The sequence below is a fragment of the Coffea arabica genome, chromosome 7e (genome assembly GCF_036785885.1).
Source record: "Coffea arabica cultivar ET-39 chromosome 7e, Coffea Arabica ET-39 HiFi, whole genome shotgun sequence".
NCBI classification, from domain to species: Eukaryota; Viridiplantae; Streptophyta; class Magnoliopsida; order Gentianales; family Rubiaceae; genus Coffea; species Coffea arabica.
Genome location: NC_092323.1, coordinates 13,484,079 through 13,507,470, shown reverse-complemented (window position 1 = coordinate 13,507,470; position 23,392 = coordinate 13,484,079). Strand labels below are relative to the sequence as shown.

The 23,392-nt window shown below is 33.5% G+C and overlaps 2 protein-coding genes and 3 long non-coding RNA genes across 7 annotated transcripts; 3 read left to right on the top strand and 2 right to left on the bottom strand.

The window, feature by feature from the left end:
* Nucleotides 1–1,938: 1,938 nt before the first annotated feature.
* On the bottom strand, nucleotides 1,939–4,190 carry LOC113702338 (uncharacterized). Its single transcript, XR_011818330.1, has 3 exons — nucleotides 3,850–4,190; nucleotides 2,310–2,433; nucleotides 1,939–2,205 (listed from the first exon to the last, which is right to left on the bottom strand). It is a non-coding gene; the product is annotated as an uncharacterized lncRNA (long non-coding RNA).
* On the top strand, nucleotides 2,854–3,969 carry LOC140011092 (uncharacterized). Its single transcript, XR_011818331.1, has 2 exons — nucleotides 2,854–2,993; nucleotides 3,743–3,969. It is a non-coding gene; the product is annotated as an uncharacterized lncRNA (long non-coding RNA).
* Nucleotides 4,191–6,916: 2,726 nt separating the features above from the next.
* LOC113700979 (uncharacterized) lies at nucleotides 6,917–7,773 on the top strand. The gene has a single exon (XM_027221406.2). The coding sequence runs from the start codon at nucleotides 6,988–6,990 to the stop codon at nucleotides 7,573–7,575; it is 588 nt and encodes a 195-aa protein (XP_027077207.1). The 5' UTR covers nucleotides 6,917–6,987; the 3' UTR covers nucleotides 7,576–7,773.
* A 5,028-nt stretch (nucleotides 7,774–12,801) lies between these two features.
* LOC140010963 (uncharacterized) lies at nucleotides 12,802–15,230 on the top strand. The gene is made up of 2 exons (XR_011818161.1): nucleotides 12,802–14,147; nucleotides 14,324–15,230. It is a non-coding gene; the product is annotated as an uncharacterized lncRNA (long non-coding RNA).
* Nucleotides 15,231–15,383: 153 nt separating this feature from the next.
* LOC113700449 (homeobox-leucine zipper protein ATHB-8-like) lies at nucleotides 15,384–23,243 on the bottom strand. 3 transcript variants are annotated; one of them, XM_072060368.1, is made up of 12 exons: nucleotides 22,235–23,243; nucleotides 21,348–22,109; nucleotides 20,761–20,811; nucleotides 20,515–20,628; nucleotides 20,341–20,424; nucleotides 20,096–20,251; nucleotides 19,946–20,020; nucleotides 19,669–19,775; nucleotides 19,411–19,584; nucleotides 17,823–17,936; nucleotides 15,830–15,954; nucleotides 15,384–15,738 (listed from the first exon to the last, which is right to left on the bottom strand). In XM_072060368.1, exons 4-8 carry the CDS (start codon nucleotides 20,518–20,520, stop codon nucleotides 19,734–19,736), a joined length of 363 nt encoding a protein of 120 aa, XP_071916469.1. In that variant the 5' UTR covers nucleotides 20,521–20,628; nucleotides 20,761–20,811; nucleotides 21,348–22,109; nucleotides 22,235–23,243; the 3' UTR covers nucleotides 15,384–15,738; nucleotides 15,830–15,954; nucleotides 17,823–17,936; nucleotides 19,411–19,584; nucleotides 19,669–19,733. The 3 variants fall into 3 exon arrangements, with proteins under 3 accessions (XP_071916469.1, XP_071916471.1, XP_071916470.1); XM_072060370.1 differs by lacking the exons at nucleotides 15,384–15,738; nucleotides 15,830–15,954 and adding an exon at nucleotides 17,131–17,360 and having other exon boundaries at nucleotides 22,235–22,316; nucleotides 22,717–23,243; XM_072060369.1 differs by lacking the exons at nucleotides 15,384–15,738; nucleotides 15,830–15,954 and adding an exon at nucleotides 17,131–17,360 and having other exon boundaries at nucleotides 19,391–19,584.
* Between the last annotated feature and the right edge of the window lie 149 nt (nucleotides 23,244–23,392).

Here is a 23,392-nt window from a genome sequence, read left to right as displayed (position 1 = left end):
TCTTAATTAGAATATTGCATTTTAATGTGGCACTAATTAAAAGAAATAAAACACTCCAATTGATTACATCTTGATAGTATTGGTAATCATAATTAAAAATTACTCATTAAAAACTATTTACCTACCCTTGGACTCCATTTCCAATTATTATACGTATCAAAATTTCTTAATTGAAGAATGAAATATTTCTCATTAGTCGTTAGTTAAGATTGTAAAAAAAAAAAAAAAAAATCAATGTCAAAATACAGGTACTCTCTAGAAAATGAAGAAGACGAAGAGAACACTTGTTCATCTGTATATCTTCATACAAATATCACGAGCAAATTTTACAATTATGCACTCTTTGCCAATATAAAGAATTTTTCATATTGCACCCAATGGAATTTCAATATACAAAAAATGATGACATATTTATAACTTAAATAGTAGTATTAAATTGGAAAAAAAAATTGAAATAGCAATATACAAACCACTATTATCATTAATAGCAATCGATTAAAACAAGAAAAATTGAAAATTATTCATAAAATGACATAAAGTAAATAGCAAATGAATGAAAAATTTAGAATACATTTCAAATAATACTTAAGATAACATTCAAATCACTTATATCCAAGGAAAGACAAACATTATTATTGACAATAATATGGTAATGCTTCATTTGTATTGGTTTGAGCAAATCAAATCCATCCATCAAGGTAGAAACCATTTCCAATGATAAAATAAGAATTATAATAAGAGTAAATTTAAAATGAAAATTGATAAAATGAAAATGTTATCCAAATTATTTTTAGCGATGCCCAAAATACCCTTATTTTTTCTAATTATTACATATATTTATTGTATTGCAATATTAGCTAATAATGGAAACGGTTATGAAATGAAAAACTTTAAAATTAAGTAAATTTTATTTATGGTGACAATTGTAATTAGATATTTAGTGCATTTCAATAATTGATAATAATGATGGCGGTTATGGATTAAAAATTGACAATTAAAAAATAAAACACTGCAATATACAAAAAATTAATATTAAAATTGTTAATTAGCCACAATTCTCATTCCAATTCCATGATCATCAAAAAAACTAATACTAAAACCAAAAATATTGTGCTCATATGAAAAAAAGTAGACTTGTTGCTTTTGCTTTGCATTGGATTGTGCTAAAAATATGAATAAAAAAAGAAAAATAGAAAAACTCCAACTGTCTCTATTTATAAACTTTCAATTGTTAGAATGTACAAGCCAAAAAAACCTTACACCATGGATCATTTATACTCCATTATTGACAAAAATAGAATTAACATAATACAAAGAATTTAAAATTACATGTATGTTTATTTATTTTTCTAACTTAATTATATTCTTCGTTTATAAAAAATTACAATGATTGTGGCTTATATGCAATAGAATCATGAATATACAATAATTTTGGTAATACATGATATTATCAATATTTGATATGTTAGAGTTCAAACTATAAATCAAAAAGTGTTTGGTACATGATTCCAAATTCAATCCTAAAGGATATGTCAATTACATTGGAACGCTTTCTGCCTCTTTTCATTTAATAAAATTTTAAAAGTAACTAGCTTAAAAAAATAAATAACATAAAAATACTATATTATGATGTTGATGATCAAAATTTCATAAAAAACTTTTAGTATCTGAAAAATAATATATTTTAAGATATTACAATCACGTGCAAAGCACGTGAACTATTACTAGTTGTGTAAAGGGTAAATAAAGAATGAAGCCTTTTGATATCCTGTGGGTTCTTGTGCTGTAAAGCAATGTTTTCAAACCCGGACCGTCAATCGAACCGGTGAGGTGAAAGGGTCGAGATTCAACCGGTCGGACCGGTTCAACCGGGGTTCAATAAATAAATAAATAAATATATATATATATATATATAGACACACACACCTATGCATAGAATAAAATATAAATGCTGAACCACAATAAATATAAGAGCAATATCCAACAATTAACACACAATTAACATAGTTATGAAACTTACATGTCCAATTGTCTAAATATTAAAATTAACAAAAAACAATACAAGTCTAGAAAACAATCAAAAGGTCCAAACGAGCCCAATTTCTGAAGCTTCTATAATCTTCTTCATAATTCTGGGACAACAAAGCTTCAAAAAAAGCCATCTTGACAAGTCATCATCATCATCCAAGACCATTATGTGAATCACTGACAAGTGATAAAAGTATAAAATCATATTAGTTTCATCACACCAACTGATACAAATCTTAAAAATAAAAATAAAAGAGTACAAATAATTCTATGCCAATTACCATTTGAACATTTAATTCTATATCTGTCTTTTGCCTATGACCTTGGGGCTGACTTGCAGATCCCTCACTATTGAATGGTCCCCCCGGTGAACATTGTGAGTTACTACCGCTACCAGCCTCCATCCTAAAATGAGATATTTAAAAATAACTAGTCTTAACAAATAATTAATATACACAAACTGAAACAAATTATTAAAGCTAACAACCGTTTAGCACGAGTGAAGTTAATTCCCTAAGCCTTGTGCATTTCTTGAGGGTGTTAAGTATCTTCACGGTAACTGGGTTTTGCACAGAGATTTAAAGACATCAAATATACTTTTAAATAATAGCACAGAGATTTAAAGACATCAAATAACTTTTAAATAACAGCACAGAGATTTAAAGACATCAAATAACTTTTAAATAATAGCACAGAGATTTAAAGACATCAAATAACTTTTAAATAATAGCACATCAAATAACTTTTAAAGACATCAAATAACTTTCAAAGACATCAAATAACTTTCATCTGTCATGTTACTGTAGATTTTTGTATGGATTTCAAGCTAATTTTCTTCTCTGTGGCCTTAAAGATCATTGTCGTTTTGTTTTGCAGATATTCAAAATTTTTCGTACGCCTAATGACACAATCTGGTCTGGGTTTTCGAAGCTTCCAGGGGTCAGGGTTAACTTTGTCAAGCATCAGTATGTATTAGACTATTATTAGAATGCAATTCTAGTATCCAATTCTGACAGGGGACAAACAGAAGCCAGATACACACACATGCATTTGGCAGCTGAACTGTTGACTGCATAAAGAAAACAATAACAAGGAGAAAATGAATAAATGATTCAAGCAAAGCTAAAAGCCTTCTCTATTGCATTCAGACCGCTGAAATCTTGATCCAGTTGAGGAAATGGGCTTTGATTTGAAATTCTCTACTGGGGAATTTTGCAGATTTCGTCATTTGTAGTTCTGTTGAATGGTAGGACTCTAATGAAAATGAACTGGGCTGGCCGAAAATTTTAGTCTCAATAGATCTGAATTCCACTCTTTTTTTTAAAAAAAAAAAAAAAAAAGAAACTCACACTCAAGTTTGATGTTCTTTGTAAAGATCAGTTCCCTCAATCTCGAGTTTCCTATTTATTCTGAAGTAATGCTATTTAGGAAATAAGCTTTCAATAATTTTCCTATTTTCTCTCTTCTTTTAATTTCACATGCAAACTTTTTTTGTTCCATGTACTGCAATCATCAGGGCAAAAATGATCAGGTCCATGCATGGACAGTACAATCCTCCGTCGCTCTTCTTCTGAAAAAAAAAATTGTAGGGCCACAAACCCAATAATATGCTTGAGAACAGAAAGAATCACATGTATATATAGATAGAAGTCAAATCATAGCACAAACTCCACAATTAAAGGAAAAGTATAAACACAGTGATCATTCATTTCAGATGAATCATAGCACAAACTCCACAATCATTGTGAACTTTGTTAAGGAGACAATGAAGAGGTGGAACGTGTTGGCAAGTTAGTTGAAGACTTGAATGGGGAGCCTGACCTTGGAATCGGAGCAGCAGGCGGAAAAACTTCAGGCTTCAAGATTGGAGCCGCACCAGCTCAATCACCCTGCTCAGCCGCACCAGCCGCACCACCTCAATCACCCTGCTCAGCCGCACCACCCTGCTCAGCCGCACCAGCCGCACCACCTCAGCCCACAGTCGACAACGAGCACCGCCAACCAGTGGTCATCTACGCCGTTTCCCCAAAATTGATCCACACCAAAACTGATCTACGCCGTTTCCCCAAGACCGAAGCGGCGAAGTGAAGTGCGAACTGCGAACTGCGAAGAGGAAGACTGGAGCAGGAGCGAAGGCTGCGAAGTTCTGCAAAGCGAAGTTGCCGAAGTGAAGAAATGAAGAATGAAGATTAGGGATCGGTCAAAATTGAAGTTTTTGTCAATTTTGACTCAAAATTGGAAAACCGCGGTTCACGGTCCGACCCGGTTTTAAAGATTTGAACGGTTTTTTACGGTTTTGACCGGTTTCTTATAAAAGTCAACATAACCTATAGACCGGACCGGACACATGTCCGGGTCGCGGTCGAACCGGTCGACCCGGCCGGCCCGGTCCGGGTTTGAAAACATTGCTGTAAAGCCAAATCTCAGTGAACGAGCTTGTTGGGATCCTTATCTAGTAGATATGCACTGATCTATATTCTAATACGCTGCTTTTTGTCCCTGACCGTGTCAATCCTATTACCTCTCTTTTTTTTTTTTTTTGTGGGGGGGGGGGGGGGGGGGGGGGGTGGGGCAGGGGGATGCCAATCTTAACAGTTAACACTACGTTGTTAAGCACAATGTTTTTGCCTTTATGCGATCTTGTGCCTTGCTATTGCAAACCCTAGTTCCTTGTTTTCCTTGGTAAGCTACTGCAAATTTTATTTATAGTACAGTAGTTCTAGAGAAGAAATTAGTTACACATTATACATATTCAGCTTTCCTTCCGGATTCTCTTCTTTCCTTGGCAATTATGGGCTTTTCATCTTCAAAGGAGGAAATAATGCTTGCATGGACTTGGAAGAATGAGAATTCACTTAGTTTTCACGAAATACGGATGCATAATTACTAGAAAATATAGTGACTAGGGCAATAAATAAAGGGACAATTTTAGAAACCTCCGCTAACGTTTTGTTGAACATCACTCAGCGTCTTAGATTTTTAAAATCTCACATGCTTCCTTTGAATTGACATTTCTAGTAACATTTTACCCCCTAAAGAGGAAATGCAAGAAAAATAAAAACTTTGGTTTACCCTTATGTCATCCTACTTATGAAGTTTATAATAAGAATAAAAAATAAAATGAGGTTATAAAAAGTAATAAGATGAAAATATGAGCGGTTACAAATGCAATAACAAGTAATCTTATAGATATATAATAATTATTATCTAATATAATGTATAACATTTTAAAAAAAGGATATTCCTAAATATATATTTGATGCTCATTAGATCATTTTTTGATTATTTTTTAAATTTGGAATTATTTATAAAGTTTTTTCCTATAAGTAGGATTTATATTACAAACTACACATATGAAGAGACTATTTTAGTTTTTATTTTAGTTTTTAGTGCAACTTAAACTAAATCATGTATTAAATCATATTTTCTAAAAAAATTTCTTGACTTTCGTATAATTGTTCACGAAATTTTTTAATGTGTCAATTGCTCACCAAAATCCTTCTATGTGGTTGACTTTGACTAGATTTAATTTACTCACATTCTTTATTGTCACACCATGACTTTGATATATAAAAATATGGACCATTATTAGATAGCAATTTATTTTTTTTAAATCTACATTTTTTGATTTAAAAATTTTGTTTTGTTTTTTGGTTAAAAAGCTATTAAGAGCAAGGGTAATATTATCAATTTGTGACTTTTGATAGGAATATTTAGTCTTCTCAAATTGACAGGGGAAGTAAGTGAAATTTTAAAAAATATTAAAAGAGTTGAGTGATATTATAAAAAACTTCAAGAGAGGTTTCTGAAATTATCTCATGAAAGAAGTGTAAGTAATAGTTACCTTTGATTGAAATATTGGAATTGCCCCAGCGAATTGTGGGCCAGGTTGTTGAGAAGCATACATAATCAGCTGGGAAATGCGACACATTCAGCATATAATAAATCCTTGGAATCAATTACGAATTAATTTTCTAAGCTGCAATGACATTTTAACTATTCCATATAATATGTTCAAAAGGAAAAAAAAAAGAAAAGAAAAAGATAGGATTCCTGATACCTGCAAAAGCTTTCGAGGTGATTGTTTCTCTTTTGTACTTTCTTTTGTTCCACTAGATTACAAGTGGTTTGCTAGTTGCTAGTTACTGGCGCGATTGCCGAATGGTGCTGGAAATTTCGTTATCTTGAAAAATTGGTGCTTTGAATTGTGCTTAATTTTGAAATTCAATGACATCAAATCATTGTGGCACCAGCAGAAGTCCAAATTTTCATTCCCCCACAGAGGTCACCATCACACCATGAGGTAGAAAGAAAAGAATTGAGCAATTCTTGCCTCAATCAATCTGATCATTCCTGAGGTACTAAGGATAATAGCAAGATAGCAAGGAAGGACAATCAAACAATTGAACAAGTTCCAATTATCTGGGGACATGTGTCGTGTACCACAGTAACTAATAGGACAGAAAGTAGCAGCAGCCCATGAAAATGTGTTTTTGTCTATTTGTCAAATTCTTTGGATCGAATGTTCCAGTTGCAAGTCAAGTGATCAATCCACTAAACTTTACCGTCCAAGAATTTCAACTCAATCTTCATCCACTAGTCGTTCATAGCCTTTCAAGAATCAATATACATAGCCTTTCAAGAATCTGAAGAGCTTATGTTTAATTAATCTTTCACAGAATCACATGTAGATTCGCTTCATGCATATAATAATACAACAAATTTGATAATGCTTATGGCAACTAAATCTTATTGGCCTGTGGAAACATTTCTCTATTATTCCATCGAAAGGTTATAGTATATCACTTTCCCTTGTTCACCCTACTGTCCAGATCAAGAAAGTCCATGCATGATGCAACTATAAATAGCCCACCAAAACATTGCTTCTCCTCATCGAAGCTTTAATCCTCAATTTTTGTCTCTTGTTGTCTTTGTCCCTCACACATACTACACACACTGATGATGGATGCTTCTTTTCAATGTTCCTCTAGCCTTAAATGCGAGTTAAGCATCATAAGAGCTAAAAATATTGAGTTCAAGTCTTCAGGACACTTGTTTGTGAGATGCTGTCTATCAGCAGGAAACAACACAAGAGTCCAACTCAATACCAAAGAAATCTCATCCAAATCTGATTTGTTTTGGGATGAATTTTTTTCACTGCAGTGCCAAGGAACTGAAGATGCCATCAACTCCTTGAGGCAAGGGAACGTTGTCTTTGAGTTGAGATGGAGAAGCACTAAACCAATTCTTGGAAGACTTACCGGTGGATCAAAAATCTTGGGAAGAGCTGAAATTCCCTGGAAAAATGTTTTTGAATCACCAAACATGGAAATTGAGACATGGGTTCGGATGAATTCAAAGAATCCATGCTTGCATCAAGATGTCAAGCCCCCCTCAGTGCAGGTCAAGGTGAAAGTTGGAGTTCCAGAGATGACTAACGAAAGGAGGTGGGATCATTCATGTGGTTGCAACGACAGTAGATGTCAATCTCTTGATTATGTTGATTATGACTACTTTGCACTTGGATTTGCTCTAGAGGCCTTGTAGATTAACGGCTGTAAAGCACTAAGGTGCTTAATTAATTTTAGATTAGCTTAATGGATTAGTTCTACGTAGTCATTCATAATACTAATATGTGCACTTACTTAGCACAGGAGTTTTGCTGACAATTGTATGTTTTCAGTAGGCAGCTTTTGTAAGTCGTTTTGAAGAAATTGTGAATCCAACTTTTCTTCAATTGTTCTAGTCCCTACTTTTTTTTTCCTTTTCCATTTTTTCCCCTTCTAAATTATTATTTCCGATTGGTATATCTACTAACGTGGAAGTTCATAATTGTCCCCATAATACAAGCCAAACTAAAGAAGGGTCAGAGACCTGAGAAGTGTTTATAGTTGGAGAACTCGTAATATAGTTCCATTTTGTTTGGTAGAAAATGAAAAAAAAATTACATATTAGCTGGAGGCACTTTTAGTAATTAAATTACATGAAAAACAGCAAAAAAAAAAAAGACTCGCAATAACTATTTTGTTTCAAATTCTCGACAACTAGATCAGTAGTACTCTGGAGATGTAGGCTCAACAACCAGCAAGAGGATAAGTGAATCAAACTTGGCTGCAAAAAAAAAAAAAATAAATAAAGGATTCATTGCAGTACAATATAGTAGTTAATTAAAAGTTTTTTCCTGATTTAATGGGAAGTATTAGCACTCTTATTTGATATGAAGGAAAGAGTTTCTAAGCTGAATGAACACAGCATTTACAAAAATTAACAAAAGGGAAAACCTACATATTAACATATACTTGAATTTTTTGAGCTAAAATATACTTAAATTGTACGTGGGATTCCTTTAATCTCAGGCTTATATATAGTTCAGATAAGCATTATATTGGGCACAGTTGAAATGCTTAACGTATAAAACTGATTCTTTTTCTGGATGAGGATCTCTCCACTGGGCATTGTTTTCAAGACTTGCATGTTCAATTTGTCCTATTTTATAAGTTCTCTCGCTATCACTGATGAGCACTCTGAAAATTATTTCCTGCCAACTTGTTCATCACTTTAAAAGACAAACTATAGAACTATATATATTCTAGTGTACAAATGGGGGTACATATATAAAGATTAAAAAAGGAAACTTTACAGTTTCCTCTAGGTGTTTAGCTGTAAAGCCAAATCTTAGTGAAGTAGTTTGTTGGGATTCTTTGTCGTAGATATGCACTGATCTATATTCCAATAAGTTCCTTTTTGGCCCGACTGTCTCAAATCTTAATACTAGGTTCGGAGGCACTAGTTTGTTGGTCCGTTTGGACAGTATATTTTGAGAAAAAAAATTACAAATATTATCTTACTTGTATCATAAGCACAATTTTTCAACTATCTTTTAATTTTACATACATCATATCATAAAAAAAATACTATAATATTATTTTAAGTAATTTTTTAAAATAATATCACATCACAAAAAGTACTACTATTATTTTGCCTTTCTGTGATTTTATGTGGTGCTACAGCAAATTCCAGTAGCACAAGAAACCTCTATGTGGTGCTACTATTATTTTGCTTTAGAGGGATTGTTTGAATTGCTATTTTTTTAGTTAAGTGAAGCAAAGGAAAGAAACAAGATTCTTTCAAAATTGGAAATCGACCCAAAAATTTATTCTATGGCAATGTTTATTTTGCCTAGTCTCCCATACAAAGCCAAAACTAGTCATTGTGAATTTTCGGTGACGTGAACTCATCCAAACTAATCCTGTTGATAGATTACTAGGGAGGGACAGCCCGCGCGACGCTCGGGAATTTGGTGCTTGTGATTCAAGTTAATTAATAATTATTGTTTAATATTTTGTAGTATAAGAATTGAAGTATGATGATTTTATCATGTGATTTTAATAGGAAAATCATAAGTTACATAGTGAGTCAATAAAAATAATGTGCAATAAGACATCTTTATCGTTATACTATATAAGAATCCATTGTGATCAAAGGTTATGTTTGAATTTCAACTGCAAAGATAAGGATAGTTTGAAAATGTAAAAATGTTTGAAGTGCAATTGAAAAGTATCCAAAGGTCTCTTCTAAAACTTATCCAAGATGATAAAACATTTTAAAGTATCAATTGGACCCTTCATCTCTCGAATATATATATGTTCGTGAAAGATCCCTCAAACAATGCTTCTGATTTCTCCCTCAACTTAAGCTCAACCTGAATTATCAAGTCAAGTTTATCCATCAATCACTTTGTATCCAATCTAATCTAAAATAATTTTATTTTTGACTAACTATTTATATAATTTGGTGGGCATAATACGATTTAATCACATGTTTCTTATAAAGATAATAATGCCCAAAAATGATAGATAAATAAGAAACTTAAGTGGTCTTTTTCAAAATTTTGTAGAAACTATTCAAATTTGGTGTTTTTTGCTAGGGCATTTCTTTATAATCTCATAAATAAGTTCAAATCAGCATAATTGTTAAAGATCTGAATTGAAACTATCTTGATTATAAAAAATTGGTGCAAATAATATTTTCTAAATTTGAAATTGTAGAAAATGGTAACTAAAATCAGAAGAAATTCCTCATATGAATTCGAATTGCAAACTATAGGTAGAAACTGCTTAATGATATTTTCCAATGTTTACTTGTATAAGTATCCAATATAACATCTCTACTTTATTGACTCGTTTGAACTATGGATAATAGTTGCTTCAATCAAATCAAGAAACATTATTTATCATTGTACAACATACAATTATGAGTAAATGAATCAATACAATGCAATCAAAATGGTGCTGTAGCTAAAGCATTTAAACTCATCAAGATTCACTACAAATTCTTTTAGATAACATAAAAAAGCAAATTTTTTGTATTTGAAACTATATAAACAATATAATACAAAAATGAGATCATAACATGGAAAGCAAATAGAGTGCAAATGACATCTTAGTACTATGTAGCATGATTAATTTTCTTTTTTAGTTTCAATGAAGTACAAAATTCTAAGTTAATAAATTTTACAATCATAAAATTTCCAATTAAAATAAACACAAGCTGAATTCCAAATCATATTACATGAAAAAATAACTACTTGAACTATAACTGCTGGAATGTAGTCAACAGATCCCTGGAGTCAAGAACAATAGGAGAAAGTTCATGAGAAATAAGGTTATTTGACTTAAATAAAGAGATAATACCTTGGCCGAGGAGGAGAAGATGATAAAATTGCTTTTCTGATTATTTTAGAAAGTGACAACATTATCTCAAATTGTACTTTGACCAGAGACAGAATCTCTAAAATCTACTAAGGAAAACAATACAATTAGTCAGTTTTTGGAATTAGAAGTATCAAAAGGCAAATTATATGGAGTTCTTAAATAAACCAATCATCAGAAAAAAAAAAACTACAATCGAAGAAGACAAACCCAAAGAACTCACCTCAATTTAAAGGAAAAGCTATACATTCCACCAAATATTTAATAGCCATAATAAAACCAAAGAGGTGAAACCAAAAAAGATAATGATAATGATAATGATTGTTTAGATAATAATTAAGTTAATTAATTGTAATTAAAATCCAATTATGTAAACATCCAATTAATTTCTTAACGGATGAGAAAGGTTTCAGGAAATTGGAAGGCTTGGATGTTAGTATAATAAATGATTAAAAGGACTTTTATGTAATTCTATCAAAACACAAACTTTATTCAGTTGTACTTGATACTCAACTTGGCACCAAACATTGTAACATACCAAACCTGCCCGTAACCTTAAATGTCTAAAAGGTTATATAAGTAATTATAGTGAAATTAAAGCTATAATGACTTGTACTCAATGTTCCAATTACTCTTCAAACACTCTCACATTCCCAAAATAATCTCACCCCTGCGGTTGAAATCTAGTTCTAAACTCGTTCTTAAATAGTATAAGGATATTAATCACTTTGAAGTACTGAAGATTTTCCGGCTTCACTTATGCAGTTCTAGCAAAGAATCTTGTTTCTTTCCTTTGCTTCACTTATTTTGATTTTGCTCGATACCTGCGCAGTTGGTGAGTTCCATCAGTAACACTACATCAAACTTTTAATGTTGTTTCATACTCTTATCAACATGTATTTCAAAAAATTGTAGGTTTGAAAATGATACATGTGCTTGAAAGTTAGTTACATGGTTGAGGTCAAGTAATTTTACAACATCACAAGCATTGTTGATAGCAAATTTAAAGAGAACATGGATATCCGAATATACAATCATGCGTATGGTAAACTTACTCTATTTAATTTAATTACTGCACAAATTTTTTAAATTTATAATTATAACCTATACCTTCTTTCATTCTTATTAGGTTAAATATTTTCGAATACTTGCTTACATTCAGAGTATTAACATAGAAAACATGTTCTATGAGCTATGCAAAAATTATGGATAACTATGTGAATGTCGTTTTTCAAAAACAGTGTGTATGCATTGTAATGACGTGGTCGACACTGTTGTTAGGTAATTAATTTCATGTACCTTTAATTTCAACAAATTTGGGCAATATAGATAGACACTAGAAAGGATTTTTCTAATTGAGTGCACTTGGGCACTCCTTAAAACACTTCAATTACACCTAAGATATTACATGCATTATACACACTAACATTTGTTATACTCTCTCGAATTAGCTTCACTTTTCATAAAAAAAAGAATTAGCACTTAACATTTTTGCACGAGTGCTTTAGAGGGATTGTTTGAATTGTTATTTTTTTAGTTAAAAATTTCATGTTCTTTTTTTTGTGTGAATATTTGTTTTTACATATTTTTTAATTATTTTTTTCCCACAAAATTACTGCATAAAAATAATTTTTTAAAAAAAAAGGCTCCTTAAAAAATTGCAATCCTAACAGCTACGTGTCTAATCAGAAAATGATATATCCAATCTTATAGCCGTTGTGCCAGTGCTACTATGAAATTAGGGTATCACTTGCAAATTAATCCTTTACTGGATTGGGGGTCCAACCTTTCCACTACAGTCATAGCCCTGAAAGAGCAAATTCCGTAATTTCTCATAATCGTTATTCTCATTAATTGTAACCATTTTTGACATGACATATATATATATATTACGCCAAGGTCATAAAGAGAGAGTTGCTTTATTTTGTTGTAGTTTGTTTTGTTTTTGTTTATTTACTAGTAATAATAATAATGGCAAAATCCACATTATATAAGGTAAATATATTGTAATGGTTAAATTATTGAAATTTGTACATTAAAAAAAATTGGAGGTTAGGTGTAATCAATTATTAATACAAGTGCCTAGTATAAAAATCAGTATTAAAGTAATGTTTAATAAACTATAAACAGAGTGATTTACAATAGATGAACACTTTTGAGTGGTTAAATCAATTACTTGTAAGTTCTAGTTTCTAAGTAATCTTAGGCCCCGTTTGGAACCTAAGTTTTTTAGAAGTTTGTCTAAAACTTTACTGTAGTGCACTGTAGAAGTTTTTGAAAAAATTTTTTAAAATCAAAAACTTTTTTTCCTTTTCTTTTCTTTCCTTTCTTCTTTTTCTTCTTCTTCCTTCCCCCTCCCCCTTCCCGGTACCTCTGCCTCCCCAACAGCCATGGTCTTACCAATTTTTTTCTTTCTTTTTCTCTTTTTTTTTTCTCTTTCTTTCTTTCTTTTTTCTTTTCTTTCCTCTCTTCTTCTTCTCCCTTCCCCCTCCCTCTTTCCTTCCCCGCCACCTATGCCTCGTTGAAGAACCAGCAGCCTGCACGCCCAAATTTTTTTTTCTTTTTCTCTTCCCCTCTTCTCCCTCTCTACTCTACTCTCCCCCTCTACTCCCCTTCACTCTCCACCTTTCCCTCCCGAAGCCAGAGAACCAGCAGCCGAAGTTTTTCAATTGTTTTTTTTGCTTTTTCTCTCCTCCTCTTCTCCATCTCCCTCTCCCCCTTTGCCCAATCTGGTCGCGTGACCAGATCGCAGTCAGTTACGCGACCGGATCGCAGTTAGGGGAAGGGGGACGGTGGCCAGGGAGGAGAGGAGGAGAAGAGGGGGAGAGGGGAGGGAAGGAGAGAGAGAGAAAGAAAGGAAAAAAAAAAGGGAACGCCGATGCCGGAATAGATGGCCGGCACCGCAAGCGGCGGCGGAGATGGTGGCCAGCGATGAAGGTGTGGTGGATCAGGGTGGGGGAGAAAGAAGAAGAAAAGAAGAAGTTTTTTTGTGTATTAGATATTTTGAAGTGTGTAGGTTAACAAATTTGTTAAGATTTTTTGGGTTCATGTAGCTAAAGTTGTTAAAAAATTAATAGTTAAAAATTTTGGTCAAAAAACTCGGTTCCAAATAGGCCCTTACATTTGCTTTAGACTAATGAATCAGGAAAACAAAACAAATGGCCTCCTAAAGAGGCAGAGAAAGAAAGAAGCAAAGCAAGACACGTGTACCAAGCCCGGCAGCACTTGAAAACGTAGCGGACAACATTACGCAAGAGCGGACAATAAATACTAGCTTGAGGTACCTGAGAAAGCATATAAGAGAACCCAACTTTTCGATGGCAGACAAAATCTCTGATTCTGGGGGGTCTACGGGCAAGGCACTACCTTTTCTTGACGATGAAGTGTGAGAGACGCCATCTTCCTCAGGTATAATTTTTCCAAGCTTTGATGAATCATGGTTCTTTTTCTTCTTTCTTCTTTTTTTGGGATTTTCTTTCAAGACCGCTGGGGATTCATTTTTTCTTTTAATAGTAATAGATTCTTTTTATCTTTTAGTAGTAATATATATCGCTGTACTGAATATATACTTCTTCGTCTTTCAGCTTGGCCTGGCCACTTTGGGATTAGGAGTAGAAATATTCGCCGTGTATTGGGAAAACAGGCGGGTACCAGCCCTGGTTGCTCTCCTAGTGGCTTTGGCAGGATGCGCTTGGTCGATCTTTAGCCATCGTCTACTGGCTAGAAGTGAAGGAGTTGAGTTTAGACGACGGTGCAAATGCATCCCACTAGGGTATGCTGGGGATGGTTCTGTGTGGGGTGATGCTCTCGAGATATTGGGGATAGCTTCTGGAGTATTCATACTTGTCTTGCTTTCGTGGATTTCATAACAAAACAAACAGAACATGGGTTTGAAAAGTCAGTGTTATATCCACTAATGTTTTCTGCCGTAGAGTTTGGGCATGGATTGTTCTTGGTTTTTGGGTGGGGTAGAAAATACTACTTCAGGTGCTCCCTTAGGGGGATAAGCGGATAGTTCCAGACTAGGTGGGTATGACCGCGCTACGGGCAGTGGATCAATGCAATTATGCCCTGTCTTGTATTGGTCATTGAGGGTTGGTGTGATGTTAGAGTAAAAAGAAACATGTAAACTGTATAGGTTGTTGAGTTTAGATTAGGATAAATATGTAATTATAAGAATGAGAGTTGAGTGTGGAAGTGAAATAGGCTACAATCATATAACGAAAAGTAAAAGCAAGAAAGGAGTAAATGTAGGAGAGTGATGTATATGATAGCTGAAAATGTTAGAATGGAATTATATGGAATTATATGAAACTGTATATGGAATTATATCTAAAGTTTTATTTATAAAGTAGAAGGTGTTGATTTGATAAATTGGATATGAAATGGTGGATAATGGTAAAATATATTGTGGAAAATTTTTTGCTTTTGAAATGCATGGTATCCTATTACACTGTAAAATTTTTTGGTAAAATAAATGACAGTTATACATGAAGTAGGTGAACTATTATTAAGATGGATAAGAAGGTAAATGTTTATTAAAAGGAAATTGTTATTGGATGTAAAGTTTAACTTGTAATTGATTTTTATCTTTTTGTAGTATTTTTAGCTATGCAATCATGTTTATTGATCAATCACAGAGTATTAATAAATAAGGATAATATAGTTCATGAATAATGTTACAGATACAAAAAGTTAATAACTAATTATAATAATAAATTGGCAAATTATAATAATGGATATGAAATACAGGGTACCAAGGGAAAATTTTTTCATCCCCATTGCTGTTAAATATTAAAACAGTAAAGACGGTCTTTGATTCTGGAATGAAAATAAGGGCGTCATTGTGCTGGAGTTGATGTTGAAGAATGAAAGCTTTCCAATTTTTTTTGAGCCGCTTGCCTTTGATTCTAATTTCTGTTATGTTATCTTTAGTTTTGAGAGCTATAAGTGGAGTTTTTTGTTCGTTGAGAAAGTAGTCAACAAATCGTGGGATTTTCTGATACAAAAAGTAAAAGTTAGTGAGCTAAGTTGAAGGAAATGAGTTAGGTAGGGAATAATTTAAGGAAAATATAATAAGAATTCTTTACCAATGTATACGGGTCGGCTGAGTGAAAGTTTTGATAAAAGCATACTGAAGTGGATAAATCTTGCGAAAAATAAGGTTGAAGTGAAGATGTCACTATTTCTTCATGAATTGGCGGATCAGCATGAACTGCACATAAGAAATATTTTTGTTGGAATAAATAATGTAAGATTGGAACATTACTATGAAATAGAAAGGATAAAGATGTATTATGAATGTATACAATTTTGCTGAAGATGAAGGTTGGTTAGAGGGACTATCCAGCTGAGATTAACTTCTTGTTGCAATTCACAAAAATTAATAACATCAAAAAATAAATTCCCAATATGTCGAAGCAATAGTATGTGATGTTCATTAGTAATATTTTGTTCACAATATTTATCCCATCCTGCTCCAAACGGGTCAGCATTTACTGTAATATTCCATTGTTTTGTTCCATGCATGAAGGTAATTGTGTGACGGCCATGTTAAGAAAGTAATGATTTGAATAGAGGAGGTAAAACCTGCATATGATATTAAGATAACAATATTTTAGATGAAATGTAAATTAGAGAAAAATTTGGAAACGTATGCTGTTGAACAAAAAGGAATGTACCTGGCCTCTATTTTTGCATCGGATGAGAAAGCAACATCTTTTTGAAATAGTATTTGCCATTTTGAAGAAAAGTCAGGTATGGATTTGTTGTAGTTGGTAGTAAGGTTTAAAATTGAAGTGAAAGATGAAAGTTTAGAAATGATAAAAGATTTTCAATCTGAAGGAGTTATGAATGTATGGTAGGAGTAGAGTTAGGAAGTCTCGGATAGAAAAGATAGGTATATATAGAGAACTAGGAGGAGGGCACCGCGCGATGCGCGGTGGAATAGATAGTACGTATGCCCATTTAGTCTTTGTTAAGTAGAAGTATTATAGAGGTCGAATAAATAGCATATTGTGATTGTGTCATATATCTTCACTTATTGAAATACATAAAAAATTTACAAAGAAGAAAGAAACAGTATATCATCGATTTGTGAAAAGCATAACTTCATTAATGAGTGGGAGTCTACAAAGGTAACACCTAAATGTGGAACGTGTAATATCAGGGGTACATAATTTCTATTCCAGCAGCCCCAAAAATTGATACAGCAAATAAGTGCGAGATTGAGTAAGGAAGAGTAGAATATGCCCATCTTTAAGACTATGATCAACAACAAAGTCATAATCTCAGCATCATAAAAGTTGTAAAAGTACTATATCTATGCTTATACCTTAGATCAGCATCACTGTTATTCAAGTCCAGGGAAAAAAATACTACACCAAAGAAGGGTAACCAAGATAAAAAGTTTTGAGGTAATAGAGCGAAAGAAAACCAGATTTTTGGGGAAAAAAAGGAAAGTCATGGACAATAGTAGTGAACATGTCACCACATGTTTTCTTTGGAGCAAAACTTCTATGTACACAAAGGGAAAAAACAGAACAAAATCCAAAATAACTGTAAAAAAAAAAACACAAAGCTTCCAACAGAAAAATAACATTCAGCGGTTGGGCACAATTCCTGCATCAAGCAGAGGGAAAAGATTTAGGCCAATGGAAAAAAATTCACAAACCAACATTAAACTAAAGCAACCAATAAGACCAGATTTGTGATTAAAAAGTTTTGAGGTAATAGAGTGCAAGAAACTCAGATTTTTTGGAAACCAGGGGGAGGGGGGAGTTGTATAGAACTATAGTAAACTTATATCACTGCATGTTATCTTAGGGATTTGACCACAATGTGTAAAAGGCATGGAAACAAGATACTATCAGAAAAATTTCCAAGGATTTTAGAGGAAGAAAATATGGCAATAATCTTGAGTTGTATCAGAAATCTGTGGATAGCCGTAGTAAACTCGTATAACCATAGTAAATGAAAACTTTTAGTCATCTTTGTGTATCATAAATGTGCATATTAAAGTTCACCATTCATTAGTATATGGTAATAGTATATGTTAATCAATCCTAATTTAAGCACTGGTACCATTTGCTGCTCAAGGGTTTTAGTAAAAATAATATTGAAGCCTCCATCCAAATCACCATCACATAATCTTCCATCTTCTTCATCTACTTCTACCTCCATGATCATTGCTTTCACCTATTCAATATAAGAATTAAAGAAAAAAAGTTCTTAGTGAACATGATGCTATCTGAAGCACACAAAATGGTACGTGAGGAACAAAATCCACAGAAGGCATCACAAAAAGAAAAAATAATGAAAAGAAATAAAAGATAGATAGTGTGATGCTTCAGTAATTCGCCAAGTATATGTACAAAGAAAAAATAAAAGGAAAAAAAACTAACCCCATGACACACTAAAAGTAACTATTTTCCCATCAAATCAGTGCATTCACAAGTAAATACCTAGCTAAAACCAGTGCACCACAGGCAATTACTTGGTGCGTAACCAAACAAATTCAACACCACACAACTACAGAAGTCATAAAATTACTGCAGTCAATCATCAAAAACCCTTTGGGAAAAATGTTTAAAAAAGGCTACAAACAAACCATCAACATGGACAGTAATGAAAACAAGCCCAAAAAAAGGACAAGGATCAACCAAAAAAGAGTAGAGAAAAGTTGAAAGACACCTGAGATTTTGGATAGAAGGTTTTCTCGCTCCCCTAAATTTGTACTTCTTTCCTTTGAAAAGTTCCTTAATTAATAAATCACTCATCTGGGATGTAACTAACTAGAGTGAGATCTTGCATCCAAACAGTAGGAAGAACAGTGATGGTAGTGAGCAAAGCAAATAGGTGTTTTGAAATTAATTCAAGTCCTCCCAAGCTTAAATGTGCATTAGGAAATAGAGATGATAAGTTATCACTCTCCAGAATGATATATTCAACACAACAAGCCTTCAAGGCCAAAACATGGAATCTTTAGTAGCAGCATGATTTATAAATCATACTAAAAGAGTAGGAAATGCAGCATGCTATCACAAAAAAAAACCACCAAACGAGCAAACCAATGGGCCAAAGATATGCATACAGGTAGCAAAACCAATGGGAAGGGCAAACACCAATGCCCAGAAGCATAAGCACTCAACAACTTTACAGATCAAAAAATAAAAAACACAGAAGAAATAAAGACGAACACCTCCAGATAAATACAGTATCAAAACACAAACGGAACGAAAAACGAACTACTATGCATGTAAACTACTCTCTAAGAGATTTTTTCTTAAGAGATTTGTTGTAATTACCCATAGAACTACTATGCATGTATGGGACCCGAAGATTCAGTGAGAAAGAAAATTATGTTTTAACATTCGTTTCAGTTTTCAAGGATAGTGACCTACAGTATTGAACACAAAGGTAATGGTTACTTGGTCTAGCCATCAAACATCTTGGAATTATGTTAACTTTCAACTCTTGATCTTATTATCTTATTTTACAAAACAAAAAAATATTTTTTAAATTTACTGTGGTATATACAGTTGTAGTTTGAGGCAATATGTACCACAACTTAACTTTCATCCATTTATCAATTCCTTTTGCTTTTCAGAGAAAATCTAAACATTCGAGTGGAGCCTCATAATGTTTCTTACTGTGCATTTAATCTCCTGACCTATAAAAGCATGGAGGCCTTGGCACATGGCACTACATTGCTGACGGATGAAACTTTAGTCCCATCAATTTGCTGAGAGAAGAGTTCACAAGAACAATAACATCATCAATGCCATCACTGTCAAGCATAGACCATCCCTCATCTGTAAAACCATTTACAGCCTCATTGAAATCCCTAGAGAAAAAATAAAGTAAATTTTAGATTCACATAAAAAATTAGAAGCCATCAGAACGTAATGTCAATAACTCAGAAACCTACTTGCTCAATCATTGGCTGAGTGCTCATAATGCTGCAGGTCTTCTTCCCCATCCTGTGACAGTAGGCTAAGAAACTTCATGTGAGATCTGTCTTAATTGGTGTAAAGCCTGCAAGATATTACAGTGTCAAATTAGAGAACAAAATGGTATATTCATCTCTTTTTAGATACTTTAGTATATTCACAAATACATTCCAAAAACTGAGATTAATATCTGAAACCAATACAATGGCATGACTGGCACAAAGGAGAGAACTGCATAGAATCTAAATATCATACCGCCATTGTTGTCTTCTGAGCAAGCAATGTTGACAGTTCATATAGTGGGCGGGTCACTTCAGGCACACCCCATGGCTGTTGGCAAGCAATACGATTATTATAGCATGGGTAGCATACTCTATGATGAAACCTGTATGTTAAGCGGAATACCTCTAAGTCTATGTGGTCAACTATATGGATTATGGAGCCATCTCCTTCACAAGGTCTGATCAAGTATCCGCTTGGCAGTATTTCAGCTCTTACAAAATGCTGAACAAGTGGCATACTGGGACCATTCTGAGTGTTGTGCAGCGATCTTTCACAGACCTAATGTTTTTCAAGAATTTAATAAATCAACCTAAAGCAACTAAGATGAGATCATTTTGCATTCCACTAGTTTACTATGAGGTACATACAACGAGACTGCCATCTTCCATCACAGGCATATAGTGTAATAGCCAAAAGTCATGAGCTAGTGCCACAGTAGTAGGGGCATAGAGCTGAACAAGGAAATCAGAACTACATTTGTCAAACAACTTTGCTTAACAGTGGATGACAACCACAGAATTCAGCATACGTAAAACTTTGACCTGCATATAAAGAAGTTCAATGGTTCCACCGTTTCCAGTAGATATCGCATTAAGGACATCCACAGCTTGGCAAGCACGAAATCATTAGGGTCGATCTTTTAAGATTTCAGCAACCTGCATACACATGAATAATTGGTACAATCTGTTATTCATGAGCAGTGGCCCATTTCTACCAAAATGAATCAAAAGTAAAACAATTTTATAGTTCAAATAAATACCAGATCTCTGAGAAACAAAGCAACATACCTGAATAAGTAAAAATCACGGTGAAGGATAAAATTGACTTCAAAATTCCGACTGCCATCAGCCAAGAATTGAAAAAATAAAATTCAGAAAATGAATCAAAAGTCACCATAGTCAAGGAATTCAAAATAAATAGGTGAAATGACAAAATTTTAAGTACATATTTTAACTTGAACTTCTATGATTTCTATAAAGTACATACATTAACTCAACCAAAAGAAAAAACTTTTCTTGATAAAAAACAGAATGCTTGGAGAGAGATTTACAGTTCTCCACTCTAAGATTTAGTTCATAGGCATATGAAAAAGGTTTTGGTAGATACTGACTTTCAAAATTTCTTTAAAGGAGGATCTTTTAAATAAGGCAAGTAGCATGCAAATTAATGAACCAGTTTATCATAAAACTTCTATGTCTGCAACTTCGAGAGTAGAAATAAGATGAATGCACTTTGATAGACAACTTTGATAATTTGGTCTATATATAGTAGCTTCATTTTTCATACAAAGTTTCGTCCAAGTAATTTTAGAATAAACAAAGCAGCCTCTCTTTATAAGGCAGCAAAAGTCACAGACCTTTACTGTAAATTATACCTTATTCATGGGATTGGTTATTGACCTTCAAACGACACCACCATCTCAACCAAGAATCCAGAGGTCCATCATGCAAAATGGTTTGATTTGAAATGACAAAATTTTAAGTACATATTTTAACTTGAACTTCTATGATTTCTATAAAGTACATACATTAACTCAACCAAAAGAAAAAACTTTTCTTGATAAAAAACAGAATGCTTGGAGAGAGATTTACAGTTCTCCACTCTAAGATTTAGTTCATAGGCATATGAAAAAGGTTTTGGTAGATACTGACTTTCAAAATTTCTTTAAAGGAGGATCTTTTAAATAAGACAAGTAGCATGCAAATTAATGAACCAGTTTATCATAAAACTTCTATGTCTGCAACTTCGAGAGTAGAAATAAGATGAATGCACTTTGATAGACAACTTTGATAATTTGGTCTATATATATAGTAGCTTCATTTTTCATACAAAGTTTCGTCCAAGTAATTTTAGAATAAACAAAGCAGCCTCTCTTTATAAGGCAGCAAAAGTCACAGACCTTTACTGTAAATTATACCTTATTCATGGGATTGGTTATTGACCTTCAAACGACACCACCATCTCAACCAAGAATCCAGAGGTCCATCATGCAAAATGGTTTGATTTGAAACACGGCCGTAGCCAACTTCACCAAGCCTATTATTTGATGAATATTCTCGATAGTAGCAACAGGAATTGGAAACTGGAATTTCTTTTGTTCTTGTGCTGCAACTTCTCTGAATCCCTTTATTTATGCCTTGTTTGATTGATCAACATTCAAGTCAAGCAATTCAAGAAGAAATCCCAAAAAAATGAAGTAAAGAAACAGAGCAACTATGAGAAAAAAAAACAGCAGAAATAACCCTTTTGCTAGAAACTAACCATTTAGAACCCAGCTTCAAAGGGGAAAGCAAAAATTACAAAACCCCATGGGGATGGTGGAGGAAATTTTCAAAATCTGCACCTGCAACAGTACAACATCATAAAAAGGAAAAAAAATTGGACAACAAAACTCGTAAATAATTGGGAAAAAAAGAACCAAAAAGTTGAAGAAGCTTTGGAAGAAAGAAAGGTTCATTTTGTTGTTGCCGATCAGGTCGGATCACAAAATGAAGGACAAGAGAGGAAAATAGGGCTTTCTTGTTGGCGATGCTGAACACGGCCAAGGCGAGACATTCTGATGTTTATTCTTGAGCCCAACGCCTCACCAATCCTCATAAAGCAAAAAAAAAAAAAAAAAAGTTCATGCGGTGTTCATGGAAAAGGAGGACGACGAAAATCAGCTGCAACTTTCCTTAGCAACAAAAAATCGAAGAGAGATGGGTGTGATTTGACATGGATCACTGTTTGCAAGAGCAGCTCACCTGCTCTCACCACAGAGCTGCATTGCAGACCTTACGAAAGAAGACACAGTAATTTTAGAGTGGAAACAGCACTAGTATCTGCCCGAAAAGAAGTGGGTTGGAATGGGCAGAGAGGAACACAGTAGCAAAGAACAAGTGGAAGGAAAGACGAATGAAGGAGAGAAAAAATAAGGTGGAACCAAGTCAAATTTTGGAGTGGAAACAACACCAATATGTGGCCAGAAAGAAGCAGGTTGGAGTGGGTAGAGAGGAGGCTGATTGAGTGGGTAGAGAGGAAGCTAATGACCTCCACCGAACACCTGCAGAGAAACACAGTAGCAATAAAGTGATAAACAGGTCGAAGGAAAGACGGGACGATGAACGAAGAGGAGGAAAAATCAGGTGCAACAAGCAAAATTTACGACCAATCATTTCGCGCCACATAACCAGAAAACCAATCCCCTCTCGCCACGCGGAGGACGACCACGTCCGATGTGGATACCGGGCATTCGCCCTTAGTACTATATGGTTAATGAAGAAATTTAGAAAAAAAAAATTTTAACGAAATGAATGTATAAGAACAGGAATAATTAATGAAGATGGTTGAAATAAGAACAGGAATAATTAATGAAGGTGGTTGAATATGTAGTTGGTGCATGTTGTCAGAATAATAAAAATGAGATAACATTGTTGTAAA

Excerpts from the sequence above, each read along its gene's own strand:
- LOC113700979 (XM_027221406.2), top strand. The coding sequence starts at position 6,988 with ATGATGGATGCTTCTTTTCAATGTTCCTCTAGCCTTAAATGCGAGTTA.
- LOC113700449 (XM_072060368.1), bottom strand. Across the intron at positions 20,252-20,340 it reads TGGAAGATGGCAGTCTCGTT|GTCTGTGAAAGATCGCTGCA; the intron begins GTATGTACCTCA and ends GAAAAACATTAG. Across the intron at positions 20,021-20,095 it reads TTGACCACATAGACTTAGAG|CCATGGGGTGTGCCTGAAGT; the intron begins GTATTCCGCTTA and ends GCTTGCCAACAG.